Here is an 18,923-nt window from a genome sequence, read left to right as displayed (position 1 = left end):
TAGTCATTCTATACATTATATTTTAGTACGTACCAGCGTAATGGGAGGCTGCGGGTTGGAGGGCTGCGGCGCGGGTTGCGGCGGCAGCGCGGGCGGGTCGTGCACTGCCGTGGTGGAGTGCGCGGCCTGAGTGCCTCCGTAGTAGCCGCCGTTCATCCCTTCGCTGTACGGGGTAGGAGCCGTCCCGCCTCCGCCCGACCCTACGCCGACACCCACGGGTACGCCTACGCCCACGCCGCCGCTGCCCGCCAGGAAGTAGTCCTGTAATGACAAATACAGTGTTTAGGTATAAATTATAAAAAATATGAAAATCAGTCTACCTAAATGTCTACTTCTGGAAAAGCCTTATCGTGGCTTCAACAATCAAAAACTATAGACACTCTTGGTTTTAGATATCTTATTAAACATATTAATTTATTTGTTTTAATATGTCAGACAATATCTTAACACTTTAAAATGACATTATACCTTATTGACACAATTGCGCAGGCAATCGGGTATACGTCCAACGATAGCTCGCCGTATCTCCGAGGCTGCCATCTCTCGTAGCTCTTGCGCCGACGCATCCGAGTAGAATGCCGCATGTGGCGTGCACAATAAGTTTACCGCGTCTTTAAGCGGACCCTGTAATCAAATTATGTATGTCAAATAACATGTGACAAATGCTTAAACAAATCACCAAATTGAAAAACAGAATTCTAAAGACCTCACATGTTTTTAAGTTTGAGATATACTGTTATGACAAATGACATATGAACATTGAACATGTCATGGATGGAGGAATTTAGAAATAATAGATTATTTAATGCAATACACGAATGCACTAAGACACACTTAGGATAGAGTGATGTGGAGCCATCAAGTCGACGTATCGCTTAGGGCTTTTTAAAACAGGCACGACCTTCGTAATAGAGATTATTTCATGAAATATAACAGCCATATTATGAAATGAAATGGCAAGGGCGGATAATTGTTTTCCAAGTGTTTTCAATTATACAAACATTTAAGGTAGCTGGTAGTTTTGTTTCGCTGTTTGAATTAGGCCCAGGTTTGTTATAAGAACTCAAATTAGGTTAGACTGTAAAATATTCATGATGTATAAGATTGTGATCAATTAAAAGCATTTGTTGAAGTTTAACCATAGGTTTTTTTATGTATAAAATATGATATGTGAAAGACTGTATGGACTCAAATGCCACATTTGACATTTAAATATCTCAGAATATTCAAAAACTGAGTTAAGCTATCTATGAATATGGGTCCCCAAACGTGAATTAGGTATAGATGAGCCATTTCATATCTGAAAGTTTTGATGAATATTGAGAGGGCCATTATTTATTATTATTGTATTAGTTTTTGTAACACTACAACCATATTTACCTAATACCTAAAGATTATGTATGATAAATATACTTTCATATCTTAGTTTAGAAGCACTTTGACATGATATCAAATTTTAATTAGGATAATTGGTATTTAGAAAATCCATAAATCTTAAATAATGTTTTTACCTGGAAGACATTGAAGGGCTCATTCTCGTGCACGTCAAGTGCGGCTGCGCGGATACGTCCCTGCTTAAGCGCGGCCGCCAACGCTTCGTCGTCTACAAGCCCGCCCCGCGCTGTGTTCACTAGGAACGCGCCTGAAAATTAAATAATCATATCGAACTCTTATAATGATTTACCATACAAAATATTTATGTATACAAGTTATTCTCGATATATCAAGGAGATATGAAAAAACAAGACAGGCAATTGTATTGTATTTTGAATCTAAAAGGATTACAAATTAATAGTTTCGGAGCAGTAATAAAATAATATGATACACACCTGGACGCATTTGTTTAATAGTAAACTCGTTGATGAGGTGGTGATTGTGTTCATTTAAGCTGCAATGTAATGATACACAATCACTCTGGAATAATAGGTCCTGCAAAAGACATCGATGGATGTTAATTAGCTAATATATATACAATGAAGATAAGGTGCTTAGTGCCTAAATTTTGTACACTATTATTGACGCCAGTACCTACGTAGAAGTGGTTCGGAAATAATTCAGTGCACAGTTTCCAGAAAATGGTGGTGGCGCGGCAAAGTGCCTTAAATACATAAAGTTGTGGAACGAAGGACATCGAGATGATGCGGATGGAATTTCGTATTCTGCCTCGACGACCGGATGATGAAAACCAGCTGCAGGTATTAATGCGAACAACTCCTCTGAACAATCGTCATGAATATAGTTAAGTAAAAGACGGTGGTACTGCGCTTTATAGATTTGCAGGCGGTACTGGCCGAGGCGAGGAAAAGCGACAAAGGAATGTTTTTTTATCGTAAACGCGCATACTAGTGTCTTCTTAGACTCGTCACGTCACTTAATACAGAGGTATATAGCTATTATTGGGCGATAATTTGACGAATCAGAGCATTTTTTAAGGAATCGTATTGATGTACTGCAGCTGTCTTCCAACACTTCAAAGACAGTGCCAAGCGAGTACAGGTACCGGAAAATGTGCGTGGAGCACAAGTATACAGCAAAATTGAGGAAAAACCGTCAGGGCCTCTCGACATATGAACGTCCAAGGATGTTAAAACTTTGCTGAAATTGTATTCCGGCATCGAAGTATCACACCGCGATATCATCGGTGGACACGGTATACATATAATAAACAATTGAATAAGATGATTCGAACTGAATTTTTCCATCTAAATAAACCGTTTTAATTAATTTAGTTGAAATATATTATCTAACATTTATCTAAATTTAACATAAAATTGAAATGATTACCTGTAAGGTATAGACGCGCGTAAGTCCTAGCGACTTTTCAATACCGTCGGGCAGATAAGGGTCGTAGAAAATGACGGTGAAGCCGAACGCTTTAGCGCGAAGAGCCACCGCTGAACCAATGCGGCCGAGGCCTACAATTCCTAATGTATCGCCGCGGATACGCGCGCAACCTGATGCCGCTTCGCGGACTTGTTCTGGTCCTGAAATAAATAAATGTTATAAATATACCTGATGCCTATCCAGCTCTGTGGTCAGATATTTACACTTCAATGTAGCGGATGGTAGAGTAAGAATAGGAGTTTTATAACTACATTGCTTATAAACATACAATACATATCTTCACTGTCCCTGAGGGAGAGAGTGACCCGGTCATATAGTTTTTTTTATATTGCAGGACACTTTATATCTCGTTTGCAAAAGCCTTGCTAGTAGATTTTTTTACACAGGCAATTTTTTTTATATTAGGCAGATTGTGAGAACCACTAGCTTTTAAAGTCATCCATTCACAGGCTCAGAAATGTGTTGGTCCTATTGGAGATTTATGGTACTTCAAAGATAAAAGGAATAAAGTGACTATCCATACATTTGTCATTATATTTGTATAAAACATTATAGTGATGCTAATTTCATGAAACATGAAATCAACATAATATGCTATGTCAACATATTTTCATACCTGTGAATTTCTTGCCATCCCTGACCATATTAGCGAGCCAGTAAGTCCGTCGGTAGAGGTTAAGTATGAGACAAAGTGTCGTGTCTGCAACTTCTTCCACGCCGTAACCCGGCACGTTACATACTGCTATACCTGGAAGCAATATCGCCAAACATGTAAGATTATCATCATAAATCATTGCATTATTTTATTTGAATTTTACAATATATATTATAAAAAAATAAGTTTAACAGATAGGGACAGTTTTCTAAGAAATTGTTATGGTACCTCTTCAGCTTATACCTACGTTCAGTATTTGACCTCAGATATATAACATTTTTTTTACAAATAAAGTAAAAGAAATGGTATGTATAAAACTTGAGACATAACTTATATAATCATGTATCAGATAACGGACTATTAAATAAAGGTTATACTTATAAAAAAATATAAACGTCAAATTACTTAATAACTCGTCACAGAATCGACACGTGTAGATTTAATCGAATGAGGAAAGTTTTTGCGGCTTTACGCAAATATAATAGCTCTATTAGCTACTTGTTATGATTTAATCATACCTTGGAGAGTCACTTGATTAAAAAAAAACGAATTATGTTTTTTCCTTGAAATAGTGACGGAAAAATTATGCAGGAAACATTTTTAAAATGATAAATGGGTAACTATATATTTTGCAATGTATATTTTAGTAAAGTTATATTATAATAATGCGTATTTAATATATTCATGTCGATTTCGAGGTAAAATCATTGTTAGAAAAATTACGCTACCTAAACTTATACCGTTATTGGAATATTTACAAAGCACTCACCTAACTCGCCGGCCGCTTTGACATCTATATTATCAACACCGGAGCCGATGCGCACAATGATTCTGAGCGCCTTAAACTTTTCGAGGTCCTCCTTAGTTAGTATAATGGTGTGCCACATTAGGGCTCCCACCGCCTCGTTTAATACTTTCTCATGTATTTCCGAGGTGCTTTGAGCGTCGCAGAACGCAACCGTTGCGACATCTTTCAGTATTGGCATTTCGACGGTGCAGTCGCGACCGTCCAATAGTGCCACTAGGGGCCTGGAAAGAGACAAAGCTAAGTTAATAAAGTACTATTGAGGATATACTAAATTAATTCTAAAACTTTCGTTAATACAGTCAAACCCATATACAACGACATCGTTTAGACCAACATATACCGGTTATATTGACCAAAATCGAAGGCCCTGGCTTTCTAGTATATTCTATTGTATTAGGTACTTAATAACAACGTCATCGGCTGTTAGAATTATCGGCTTTGACGACTATATAAGTAGTCCCTTCGATGTCTTTATAAAAGATTTTGACAATATATATTTAAAGTGTAAATCTTTTAATACATTTTCATGTTAAGTTCGCAGTGGAGCGATATATTATTAATAATACTTGATACTAAGTCTATTTCCTATAGTATATTTATTCTATAGACCAGCAGATTCCGTAACCTGATCGCTCATCTACAAAAAAAAGCAAATTGTAACGTATGTCTTCAAACATAAGGTTTCGATACTTTCAGTTTTTATCTTTTTCTGCGTTGGTCTTAAATAAAAACATATACATTGCCACATAATGATAACATACATAATCAAATAGTCACGCACAATGATACTTCTATACTTGCACGTCGTAAGCGTATGACGCATCAATACATTTGAACAAGATCTTCACTATCATTTACATTGCAAATTAATTAAGTGGAAGGAAGTGCGCGGCACAAATTGCTATCGACCGAAGCGGTGGACGGAGAACCCTATACGGTCCATAACGTTACGAAGCAGTAATTAATGATAGAAGAGATAGTCATACATACAACTGATAGTCGAGGATCCTTTAGGGACGTAATGTTGCGTGAGATTTCAACTTGGTTTGAAAACAGGATTAGGGCTTTCTCCGCATTATATACTTTAAACTGAGTTAGATTCTAGAGAGCCTATTTAAAGACATGTTATTGAAGTTTTGTTTTGATACCTAAGTAGTTTTTTAAAATGAAATACATTGAAAAGATAATGAACTAACACTTTGGTAGGTAATAACACTAAACGTGTGAATCTGAAAATATTCCCAATAAATTTAACACTTATAAAATTTTATGTACCAACCAATTCCTAAATGGTAAAAATGCACACGATTATTATGTAAACTAAAACGGTCGGTCTAGTAAGCCGGATTAAGAGCGTAGTCAAGTTACTGTAGCGCGTCCGGCCATGCGAACGGACAAAGCCGATAAAACAACCCAAGACAATACAAGTATGAATTGAACTTTATACGCTTTTGGAATTAGAACTTGTTCTGTATAACGTACATATATATATAATGTACGTTATTATATTTAAATACACCTTTAATAAAACATAATTTTTATATTTTAAAAATCTACTACAAAAAGATCCTTGAATACTTCGGCTTATTAAAAAATATAGTTTTTAATACTAATTAAAATACCACAAAGGTCTAAAACATACCAGGTATAGTATAGCATAGTAACTGATCTCGTTACATCCGGCTTACAAGTTGTTCTAATATCTAACAGTTGTAGATTTAAAGTCAATCGATCGGCTTTGACCGTTCGCCCTTCACTTGCCCTGTATTAATTTAAACGCGCCACCCCGAATAATTGAAACTTTGGTACTTGAATTATTACGTTAGAAAGTTTCATAGTGGGTAGACTTTTGGCAAAATTTCGAACTTTCTTAGGGTAGCCGAAAGCAGATTTGGCGTAAAACAATGGAAAACCTTTTCGGCAAGTTTTGATGAAAAGCAAATAGGATTACCACGAGGAAAGAATTAGTTATATAGATGGACGTGACATAACTATATTGCCTCGAAGTTTGCGATCGGGATGTTTTTGTGGCAATACTTTATCCGTCAAGTCAAAGTTGATTATAGAGTTGTTACTAGAGGAGAGAAAATTAATAACCTCCATAATAAAATATTATACATAAGGTGTAAGCTTCAGAGCTAAAAATATCAATAGGATTTGCAAGAAGCGATCTCCTATAACGCTCGTGCAAATTATTTCATGCTAATGTATAAATATTCCTTATTAGTCTAATTCATCGCATAAATCAGCTTCGCATCGTTACGTACATAAACGATATCGTTACAGAACTATTTTTTACCTATACCTCTACTGTATTGCTTTAAATATTTGCTATATGTCTGAATATATTATAGCAGTAATTCATAAATAATAAAAGCATGAGTGCGGTAGGAAAATCACATTAGTAACGTTATAAACTCAACTATGTTTATGTTAACATAATTTTACAACTTATTTTTATTTGGCCTGGGCAAAGAGACATTTTACCTAAGAAAGTTAACCGACTACATATTTAATTTTAGCTTAATTATGTACGTTTTCTGATTATCTTATTAACATTTCTTGATAAACTTTTTAAACTAATCAAATAGATGTTTAACGAAAATGAATCGCCATATCTAACGACTTTGACTTATTAATAGATAATAGTTACTATACATAAAACTTACCTCGATTGTAGGGGTCCATTTGCGATGGGTCCCCGAATGCTATCCATGCGAGGTCTCTTTGGCAGCATCTTGCGTTTGTCCATTTAAAGCGGCAGAGCCGCTTTTTACTGCTTCGCAGCGCGTCACCTGGAATTGCGATAAAAAACGGTAATTCCGGAATTTAGGGGAAAATTAAAATTTTAATAGTATTTGATTGAGATACAGAAAGGTAATAAACGACATGAATGTACTTTATTTATGTTAAATAGGGAATTATATATTAATATAACGAATTAATTAATATAATTAACTGTAAATAGCCAAAATCGTTTAAACAATGACATGTTTATTCTGAAGTCAACTCTAAGACGCCACAAGCGCAATAAAACTTAACATCAATATGTATACGCTTTTCTTTTCCCGCCGCAGTTCACTAAGTTCAATGTTATAGGGGTATTCTGAATAGAATCAAGTTAAATCTCATTAGATACGGCAAGCGCACGCCACGTTGTCTGGCCATAACAAACGCTGGAACGAGGCCAACGAGTGCGGCTACTGGTGATAACAATCATTGATTATACTACTTTTTAGAGTTACTAAAATGGGATAAACGGCTTGTTTTGTAGGCTGTACATTAGACTTTTTAGAAAGGTGATTTTCGTAGTTAGCCACAGAATTTTATCACAACTACAAATGTTTAGGGTTTAATTTTAATTTTAAATATTTCTGGATTTTTGTATAAGCGCTATTAGAAAAGGTTCCATAACCTGGCGTTTTAATGCGACTATACAAAACTTAAAAATATGTGTAACATCATATATTTACGTACTACTTATGCACAACAAAAATTAAAAACTATACGTTGCCTCCGCGAGCATTTACCTAACTATAAGTAGACACGAATTAAGAATACCAAATATTATGTTCTAGACTGAATTTAGTGTTTCTTTAACTCAAAGCTAGTTGATAATAAGGTTGTACTCCTTCATAGATAATAAATATTATGAGGAAATATAAAATTACTTACAATATCAATGTCATTAGGGTTGATGTTTTGAAGCCGGTCGTGTTAATCTCGACGCGTTCATTTTACCTGCAAAATTATTAAAAATAACCATGAAGGTAAATACAATTATTTAATAACGTATTACATGAAACGGGTAAAATGAGTAAACTCTCAACAGACAGATTTTTTGAGCCCCAAGGAGCCTCAAGAAGCGTCTAAAATTACACCTCAACTACCCTAACCTTTTGTCCTTTGAAAATGTACAAAAAATAGTTTGCATAATAAAGTCAAGCGTTTACTTGGATTATAGTTAAAGTATTTCTACGTGTTTAACTGCTTTAAATGCTGAGAACTATTTGTAAAATTGAATAATACGAGTAAAAACGTTACTAAAATATATTTATAAGTATTTGTTCGATTAATTAAATATCAGAATCTATATTTGATTTGTATCGCGTAGTCACGTGCATACAACGACCAATATTTAAGCTATCGCGGAAGGATTTTTAAGAATATCCATAGCGCAAAATCACCTGCATCATGAGTATACCCCTCATACACAGACATCTTAACGTACACTCACTTTTACACCATACAAAACAGTCAAATTAGGTATCACTTGGTTAAATGTATTGAATATATTTTATTGTTTGTTCTCTTTTGTTTTTGAAACGTTTGTATTTTATGCATTCCATGTCTGGCTATATTTTTAGTGTAATTGTTTGTTTGTTATATATAATTTTTGTTAGCTGTAGGATTAAAAATATTGCTATGATATTCAAAGTTTTTCTACGAAATGGGAGTAAGTTACTCCCATTTCGTAGAAAAACTTAACACAAACCGAATAAATTCTGAATAGATCATAGACTGCTGTTAGACATTAAAGATTGAAAATAACAATCTTTAAACAAACAGGACGTTATAATAAAACATTATAATACCGTTGTTATTACAAGGAAATGTCGTATTGGTATATCGCGCCGCTTGCGTTGCTAAGCGGTAAATTCATGTATAAATCATGAATGAGGTAATAAATTATGGGACGGTGTACAATTTTAATACGAGAGTAAATGTACCGGGTAAGGTACTTCATGCCCGTATTAATAAAATACCAAGTGCCTGGCAATACAGAAATTCACACATTCTTGTTTCATCTAGATTCCTCCCGGCTGTTTATCCGCGAGTTAATTGAACCACTAATACGAATACACACATATTGTTGATAAATGATTAATTTAACCCCGAAGCGTATATCCTAATTTACTGAAGAAAACAGCCACGTAATACATAAAATAAAAAAAACAGACTCGTGTCAAGAACAGAACTATATATATATATATATATATTATAAATACTGATTATATTTATACCGGTGATATTATTTAATGCTAATTACATCTAACTCTACTAGAGCTAGAATAAAACTACTACGTTTTGCGTCTACTAACTACTGAGTTCTAAAGAATTAAAAAGCGTGTCTAATTGGCCAGACGAAAGTTGCACACTGACAAAAAAATGCTTTTCAGCGTGGCTACATCGGATTTGCTCTTTCACCGTTCAATTTCAAAGGCCTTTCGTGACGTAAATAAAACGATGCGAAATTGAATAAATATTTCTCTTTCGTGTGCCTTTTTCCCTATTAGCGTTCAAGTCTCGCTTGATAGACGATTCGCCAAATTCCATTTGTAATATTGTTATATGTTCGCCTCAGCGCAATCAATTCCACCATGTATCATACGAGTGTAACATGACATTGTAATATAATATGGCATCAGATAGTAATAATTTTTTGTTGTTATTTGTATACAGTTTGTTTTTTCATTATTAGGAATGGTATTTTAACTTTTGTAGTTAAGAATGCAGTATTATTGATTTTGACTGATTTTGACTACAACTTAATGGCAAATACCTAGATAATTCAATCGTCTTTTTTATGTTATATTTTACACAGACATTTAAAGTTATTTCGCGACTAGATAAGAGTCGTTATAAGAACTGAAGATTGGCCTTAAGAGAGAGACGACAGCTGGCTAACAAGATACCTGCCGAACAAGATAAGCTTCACATTCTAACGGGTTAGGAGGCCAACGAGTCTACTCGTCGTGACTCACAACCCGTATGATGAAAATACGGTAACAAGTTCTTAGTTGCTTACAACTTGTCCGCGGCTATTATTGAAAGATCCCCTATCTTTCAATACGTTCCCACAAAGTCACGACGCTCATAGTTACAATGTGGATAACAAGGCAGACAAGAAAAGTTTAAATTCCGTATTTGTAACTGCTAATACAACAAATTACAACAAAGTTTATTATGTATCGCAATTATTTATCTATTACTATATGGCCACATTGGAATTTTCTAAGGTCTTGAAAAGTATCTACGAGTAGTCCAATTTACAAATGATCCAAGACTGCGATCGACGTTACAGCCGAGCTGGTCGAAAGTCTGGTGATATTATATAAAACAATATAGACAATTGTTGTGCGTCTAGAACCGCCAATAGGATGATAATCATAATTTATGAGTAAATAATTTATTACGTGCATGACACTTACCAGTTTTGCCGAGGCGCAATCAGTCCAAGATCACCGCTCCATCGGCGCACCGGCATCTAGTTGACCGGCACAGGCGCCGCACTGGACGCACACACACTAGTTGAGAACTACACTTATCACTGCTAACTTCACTAGCACTCTGACACGATAATCGTCACTACCACTAAACACTTCACACCTGCAACAAAGAAAAGTCAAAATTAAAATACACCGAGACGGGAAACTTCCAACAGTTTGAAGTCTGAATTCTACTTCCTAAGAAAAACATTTCGCTCTAATTCACAGTGGCAGGGTCCAGCGCGACTAGCCGACCTTTGACCTAGTTATAGTTAGGCAGCACAAATTTACACGTATCTCCATGAACGTAGTGTACATTTTAAGGATTTCAGTTTTTGATAGTCTGAATCTAAAGATGATTATGACATGACATCATGATTTGTTAAAGTAAAAGAGCAAGACAGTTAATAATAATTTATGTTCAACATAATAAAGGATATATAATATAAACTTATTCAAAAAAAAAAAAATTACATCGTAAGTCCATCTCGTAAATAAACATAGAAAACCGCATTCGGCCGCCGAAGCCTTCAATAGTTTCGTTGTAACAAAAAGCCCTCCAAGTATGCGGTGTACCCGTGCAACTTTTAATTGAGGCCGCTGATCGCATCCGAGACAAGTTACGAACTCAGACGGACAAAACAATTTTACATTGTTGCCTTAATTACGCTTAAAACAATATTTGATTGTTAGCAATTGTTTTAAATACAATCGCAAGTTTGTTATCTTTTGTTTTATTTGTGCGAAAGCTTACAAGTTATTAAGTTTTTAATTGTACTGAAGGAGTTGCTGTATTTCTGCCTCTACAACAACAGTATACACACACGTTCCCTATTTTTATGTGATTTTCGAAATATTTTCAATACACTTGAAATAGCTTATATCGGGTAGAATTCCTTTTAAAAAATAATAATTTATACTTGTCTACAACGTTGCTTGGGATATTACTAAGCTTCATAAACCCTACATCGCTTCTTTTCCTGGTTGATATCCGTATTTATAGGCACTCTAACCCCTATAAACGCCGCAAACGGTTCTTTTCAAAGGCTCTCGTGACCGGCTAATGCATAAATGCAGTTCCGATAAAACATTCAATTTCTATTAAGATAATATCTTTTAGATAACCATCAGCGATGAATATTGAAAGCGGAATTAATAATTCGCTTTAAACAATTCCTATTTGCGTTATTACCATATTTTAGCGTCTATTATGATTACTGTGGTTTTGTACTATTAACTCACGGTTGTTACTCTATGATCCTTTATATACGTTAATGTACATTGTTCCGCCTAACACTAAAACAAATTAAAGGGCCAAATAACTAGATTGGATGTAGTATATTTTAAATAGGGATTCTAAATAAAATCGGAATGCCGTATTCCGATTTTATTTAGAATAATATAATTATTATTTTTCTATATTGCTTCGATGGCTACATAATTAATTAAAATATGTATTACTTAACATAAGATAATTATATTACGACCTTAACCAAATATAACTATAACTTCAATAATTCTATTTTATATGTTAATGTTTGTAGATTTGGAAGGATTCGTTTAACACTAAATCCAGTTCAATAACACTAAATATTACTTATATATACCATCCATACCTAATATAGGAAGCTGTTAGCTTACAATAAAGTATGTGTGTAACTTTACGTTATATGGCTGTGTTAGATGCATGACCATTTGTAATGAATCACCTATCACTATAAAATAGATATAATCTTATATTACATAAAATCTCTTTTCTCCTCGCTATTGGCTGTTGGCTATAAATCTTCGTGTCTGAATATTCAGTTCACTGTTAAGGCTATTGAGGCTGTACATTTTTTCAATGGCCATCAGTATCGCAGTAGGGCGCTCACAACTCGTTACGGAGGTCGTTGTACTATCGATTGCGCGACCCCAACTCGACATCTTCGGTAGCCAATATCCACTTTTAGCTGACGTGTTTCAGTTTATACGTTTATAATCTTACTGCTTCTGTGGACTCGTGGTAAACATAAGTGCCGATAATAGTAATTGCGCTTAATGACAAAATATTAGTTTTCTATATCAAAAATCTCTCGTTTGTGTGATACGTTTTAGCGAGATAAACATTTTTTTCCACACCTATTTGATTTTTTATCGAATCGATACAATCTAATAAAAAAGCATGTATGCTGGACGCCTTTCAATTTCATATTACTGGTATCCGTTAAGCATTTTCAGAAATATAAATATTTTCCCATTACTTCAACGTTACAGCCACTCGAAGCCGTCATGTTCGCATAGCGGTATAGTGTAAATCAAATTTTCTTATGCAGCCTGCGTTCATACAGCAACTGGCACAATGCCACGTCAGCTATTGTCTTCGCGCGCGGTAACTGGGCCACAACGAGACGCGACAAACCTGATAATTCGGTGCTCAAATATTTTTCTAGGATTTAATTCTTACCATTGGTGAAGTATTAAATGAATAGCAGCTATTTTAATTAAGCTCCAGCTTGTTACTGATTCTAAAGTTTTTTCTAAGCGCCCGGTTTTTGATATATTTTCTAATATAACTGAGTAATGCATAACTCGAACAAATTAGACAATCCTCGTATAAGAACTTCGAAGAGGAGTAAGAGACGAAGGGAGGAGGGGTTCGACGAAGTTATAATGGAATTCACAAGCAATAAAACTTCCCTTTCGTGCACCGAATAGGGCTGCTCTCCCGCCGTATGTTAATTTGATGCCATTCACATAGATTTAAATTGCTACATCGATAGGGGCAGCACTTGACATATTTTTGTGCGTCTCCGACTCTTGTGTGTAATTTAATTTTTATTCCGTTTATATTTTCATTTTGAAACGTTTCCACAAGTCTCAAACCGCATAATTAATATTCCTTTGGTTTATACTATAGAAGTTTGAGTGTTAAAATATAAAAGGTTTCTTTTTATGCTAAACTTACAGTATATTTAATTTCCTTTACCCGTGTTCACAATAACGGATAAACTTTTTCATAAGCATGACATAGTTGAAAAGTAATAACAAACAATAGTAGGTTTGGCCCCATCCCTGTAAGTTGGCGAGTTGGGAGTTATGAAAGGTAGCGTTGCGGCGCAGAGAAACGAAACTTTGACAAAGACAGACTAACTTCCATTAAATCTTTTGCAACAAACTTTCGCGTCACCGCCGCTGCCTTCTGTCTGTTACGAGCGCAAGTTTTCGAGTTCAAATATCTTGCAAAATTATTGATGACGCAAACCTTAATCACACAGCACATGAAGGAGAATATACCAAAAGTCACGCTCCTAAAACAACTACAAATTCACTTTCTTGTTCACCTAAAAATAAAGTCGACATAAGCGGGAGCGACATTAGATGCATTAGACCTAGCGTAAATATAAATTATGTCTAATAAATACAATGCTAGCACATAACTGTGCAGATTCAGTAACGAGATTATTTTTAATTGACCTACAAGACTTAATACGCAAAACTGACACCTTATACGATAATATTCTCGTATACGTTCAAACTTATTTAATTTACAAAGAAGTACGGTTACATATACATATATCGGTGATACACTTCGCTGTTATTGCGTCAAGACTCAAAATCCGTAATTAAAAAACTAAATTTATCAATTTTGTATGTACAGAAGATCCGCAAGATAATGTCTTTACATTGATGTATACGATCAACAAACGCTTACTACGTGTCGAAAAACTTGTTTATGAAGACGCATGTATTTTTCCAAGTTTATTCACACCGAGGATTTTCAACTTGCTAGTTTCCAACTTTGTTGGCATCTAACTTTGGCTGAAGTTTTTCCTAAGAGATTTGTTTAGCGGCATACGTGCGCAGGTACATTTCTGAGTTTCTTCAGCCCTCCAAGTTTTCGTAAGGCGTTAATTGAGTTTTCATGTTAATTGAAAATCTCCATTTTCGGCCATCATACTCAGTAATACAAAAAGTAATCAAAAATCACGCTTTGACTACGATTATACTAAGATATTTTCAATCTATTTCTTTGAAGTTTTATGGTTAGCCAGAGGTTTTTCACACAGCTGATAATCCCACAATCATTAAGTTCCATAAAGTTTATTCACACAAAAAATAAACGATAACAATAAAGTGATAATAAGAAGAATGAAGCCATGTCATATGCTACTTTATATACACATAGCTTTGGCTTTGGCTTTACAAAAATCGATATAACATTATTTAACTCATAATGTATAGGATATATAATTGTTGACGGCAAACATGAAACACACCAACATAAATATAATGTTATTCTTATCAGTAATGGAGAGATATTTATCATGTACAAGATCGATGTCGGCTTTGTTGCTTTCTAGAGAAACGGATAGTTGTGACGTATCACATTTGATTACATTCATATAGTTGATGATGATAGATGATAAGAGAAAAGTCCTGGATTGTTCTTTATTATAAAAAAGTATTTTGTACACTATTCAATGGTCGATTTACAAAATCAAAGATACTTATCTAATTTTATTTACTAATGTAGTATCAGATTAGAAAACCAAATAACTAAAGTTAATCAAAATAGGAGTGGACTCAAAACTACAGTATAAATATGCATCTTGGTGTAATTTATAGACTTACTACAGAAGTTCTTATTGAAGCCGAAACCTTATAATAAAAGAGGAAAAATACATCTATTTGAAACATTACTTCAAATAGAAACCTCTCTAAATGGATAGGGTAGAATATTTAGCAATTTGTATTTTTATTTGTTAAACCTAACACGTCATTACACGAATGACAGGAGTTCAGTATAATAGACGTGTTTGATCGAAGTTAGATTTCGGGGAGTAACCATGTATTCACATCAAGTAAAAATTAAATACTGCAAAGGTATAAAAGTTACAAGCGTAAAGAATTCATATCTGTTTCAATTAATAGAATCAATGCGAAATGATTGATTTAACACATTTATCGTGTTCAAATTGTTAAATTGAAGTTGCGAGTTTCCATTTAATAAATGGGATAATTTTGTTTTATGTAAGAAATATTCCTGTTTGTGAACGCTGTATCGGAAGCAATTTGTTTACGACAACGTAGAGTAAAAATATAAAAACTTTACGAGCAAATTACGTCTATCTCCGACATCGTATACAAAATAATTGTAATAAATACAATTGTGGTATCTATATGTAGATTGTTCAGACATCATTTTGTATCATTGATTAAAGTGAGTGCTCATGAAAGTTTTACTTGATATCAAGTCAGCACTAGTCTATTTATGTGATACCATACCATTAAAAATGTGAAGTCAATAAAGTTAGATATCGTAAAACTCACTAATTATACTAACGAATAAGCAACTAGTAAAAACTCGACATCATAATATTTGCGAGCAGGGGTAAAGTTGTTTTTGAAGGATAACTCCCCGCAAAGTTTGTCAGACAAAGTTGTCGAGTTGGTTACAAACTTTCCACCTACCCCGCTCATCCTTCTACTACTTATTATGAACAATATTACAGTTGACCCGTTAGGCGAGTGTTAATAAGCAAAAATAGTGTTGATAATTAATTTTTAACGGTTGTTAAAATACCGTAAACGCTTTTGTAATTGCAAAGTGTTTGCAGTGACATCAAAATATACTATGTTTTCCAATGCGTCTAGTATCCGCTAGTCTCAAACATTCTGCAAAACCGAATAACTTTGTATAATAGCAATGATCCTGTTATTCGCAATGCGAGTGTTGCTAATAAATGAATGTACGCACTGTATTATGTCACTACCAAGATTACACTACTAAAATTTATTCAACCAAAAAAATATCAGTTCGGCTTCGGCTCCGACCAGGCTATGTTGTGTGGGTGTACTTTTAGCTTTTAAGCTAGACCTGTGGACGTTTGTTTTTGTCTGACAAGATAAGCCTCTTTAATACTCATGGTTTGCCATTATCCCTTCCTTGATACTTAGAAAATTGATGAAGGTGAAAAAAATTGCTTAATTAAGGATTTAGTACATAGTTAGAGATATTTTAAAAGTGAGATGATTGCGAAATCGTTCAAAATTATATTGATAAGTCCTAAGTCGAAATAGAAGACGATATAGTCAGTGTCATAACTTAAATTAATTATATTGTACATTTAATTCAAATGAATTATTATTTAATAACGGAGGTGTGAAAACCCCTTCGGCTCTCTGCGAATTAATTTGGTAAATTCTGGCCTATTATTATCATCCAACAATAAAAGTATGAACGACTACTAATTTTATTTGTACAGTCGCGAGGAATAAACAAATTCGAGTTAATTAGACGGTTCTTTAGGGACAAAGAAAGCGTCTGTCACAACAATAAACCAACAAACAACATAGAGAAACAAAATATCCATAAGTGTTGTCAATAGAACTCGCGTTGTTAGTACAATCGATAGAAAAAATATTATTAAAGTGTCGTTTCAGCTCTATATCTCAAAAGAGACTAGGGTGTGACACTTTGTGACCCAGTACTAACCTATTTCAACTTAATAATAATGGACCGATTTTCCAACGTAAACCTTATAAAGGCACTCCCTTATAGCAATAACCCGTGAATTTAAAGAGGTTAATATATTTTTATATAATTTTTTTGAAAACATCTAAATTTATATTTATTAAAATAAAAATTAGTTTATTCTTTAATTTTAGATTCTTTATTATATCAGCTAACTGCCATCAAATAAAATGTTGCACACTTTTCGCAGAATATAAATGGTACAATCTATTTAACATAACTAGTATCACATACAAGCAAGTGCGAAAACTCAAACAATATTTTGTTTGGTTTTATTAATTTAACACGCTCTTTAAACGTTAACAAGTAGCGCAACAACCTTTTAGGACTGGGACTCAGATTTGTGTATCTTTTTCGTAATCAGCCTTATGTGCCTGACATACGATGTGAATTTCTGGATCTTAAGAAATTCCTCACATTATTCTCCTTCACCGTACGAGTGTTAGATGCGCACAGGAAGTCCATCGGTGCACACTCTGGTCTCGAACCTTCACCTCCATCAGGGATAAGAGTCCCACGCTGAAGTCCCTGGGCCAAAACTGTTCTTCTAAGTTATTGAATAATGTACGAAAAATGTCTAGACTATAAAATAAGATTATATAATTTCCCTGGTGAACTTGATTTCAGAACTTGATCTAATCTCATCATAATTTAATCACAGCTTCCACTTTCCGTGCCTGTATTACGTAGTTACTGTCTTGCCATTTATGATAAATTTGGACCTCTTGGAATTACTATTTATTCTCACGCTCCTAAAAATACGGGGCTCAATTTCTTGTTAAAGAACATTGAATAGATCATAAACTAATGTGTTTGCATTTAACTATAAGCGAAAACAAGAAAGCGTCATGTTTATAGCACATTGCCGAATATTCTTATAAGATAATGAAAAGCTCCATCGTTAGGACGTATCAAAAAAGCTCTAGTGGTCATGAAGGCTAATATGGCCAATCGACTTAGAAGAAAATGATTTATGTGAGCGAGTGTAACAATACCAGCATTTGATAATAAATTTTGTACGCTAGTGTACAGTGTCGAGGTCGGTAAGAACAGAAAGTACAACTGTCTGTCGCGAGTCGCGCAAGTGGGGCAAAGCTTTGGTGCGGAGGCGGGTGTTCGATCGCGGGGACGCGCTCCGGTCGTTTACCTCGGCCGGACCGAGCGCCGCGCCGCCGTGACTACAGTACCACATCAAACGATACGACTACGACTTTTTGAAAGTCTTAGATTTAGTTCTTACTTTGGTAAATAGTACTTTGGGCAACTTTCAATACATAGGTCAAGTATTGTAATATCAATATTCAAACTTCTACGTTTCACAATACAATAAAGTTCACAAAAGGTACAGTAAGAATACTAGATGAATATAAGAAATGAAATAAATTACGTAGTTAACAAATCACTTTATATACTAAATAAATCTACCAGACATTTGTAGACAAAATAAGGTTATTTGATTAAAAGTAGCGACCCGGAAATGAGAGACAGGATAAGATTCCGTAACGAATCTTAGTGCAAAACTTCACTTCCGTATAGAGAATTCACCAACTCAAATTAGATTTTTCATTAACGAATCAACTTCGTACCGTTTAATTAAATCTAATACATAGAAACACGAATACATGCTGATGAACATGTTATAGCCATGTCTATACAGTATATCGTGACAAATAAAGGATATCATTACAAAGTTAAAAAGCGTTCATTACTTTCTGAACAGTTTTGAAGATGGCCGCCGCCAGTGTCATCGATAACTTATTTAATTAAATTTTTATTTTCAATTATTAATCAAAATCCTGTTTTTGATCTCAATAATTAAACTATTCATGG

General features: G+C 34.4%; 1 protein-coding gene across 3 annotated transcripts in view; it reads right to left on the bottom strand.

Annotated features, from left to right (window-relative positions):
* LOC123720833 (C-terminal-binding protein) overlaps window positions 1-18,923 on the bottom strand; it is a 51,135-nt gene that overhangs the window by 1,515 nt on the left and 30,697 nt on the right. For 2 of the 3 annotated variants that reach the window (XM_045677615.1, XM_045677614.1), the window contains 10 exons: window positions 10,520-10,697; window positions 7,983-8,048; window positions 6,977-7,102; window positions 4,269-4,528; window positions 3,461-3,592; window positions 2,785-2,984; window positions 1,830-1,929; window positions 1,512-1,642; window positions 469-624; window positions 34-261 (listed from right to left, as the gene is read on the bottom strand). In XM_045677615.1, coding sequence (XP_045533571.1) covers window positions 34-261; window positions 469-624; window positions 1,512-1,642; window positions 1,830-1,929; window positions 2,785-2,984; window positions 3,461-3,592; window positions 4,269-4,528; window positions 6,977-7,059 — 1,290 coding nt within the window. In that variant the 5' untranslated portion in view covers window positions 7,060-7,102; window positions 7,983-8,048; window positions 10,520-10,697. The remainder of the gene's footprint in view (window positions 1-33; window positions 262-468; window positions 625-1,511; window positions 1,643-1,829; window positions 1,930-2,784; window positions 2,985-3,460; window positions 3,593-4,268; window positions 4,529-6,976; window positions 7,103-7,982; window positions 8,049-10,519; window positions 10,698-18,923) is intronic. The other variant, XM_045677616.1, reaches the window with a different exon arrangement.

The sequence above is a fragment of the Pieris brassicae genome, chromosome 2, assembly GCF_905147105.1.
Source record: "Pieris brassicae chromosome 2, ilPieBrab1.1, whole genome shotgun sequence".
NCBI lineage: Eukaryota > Metazoa > Arthropoda > Insecta > Lepidoptera > Pieridae > Pieris > Pieris brassicae.
Note: the sequence above shows the minus strand (reverse complement) of the source record. Positions and strands in the feature narration are given on the sequence as shown.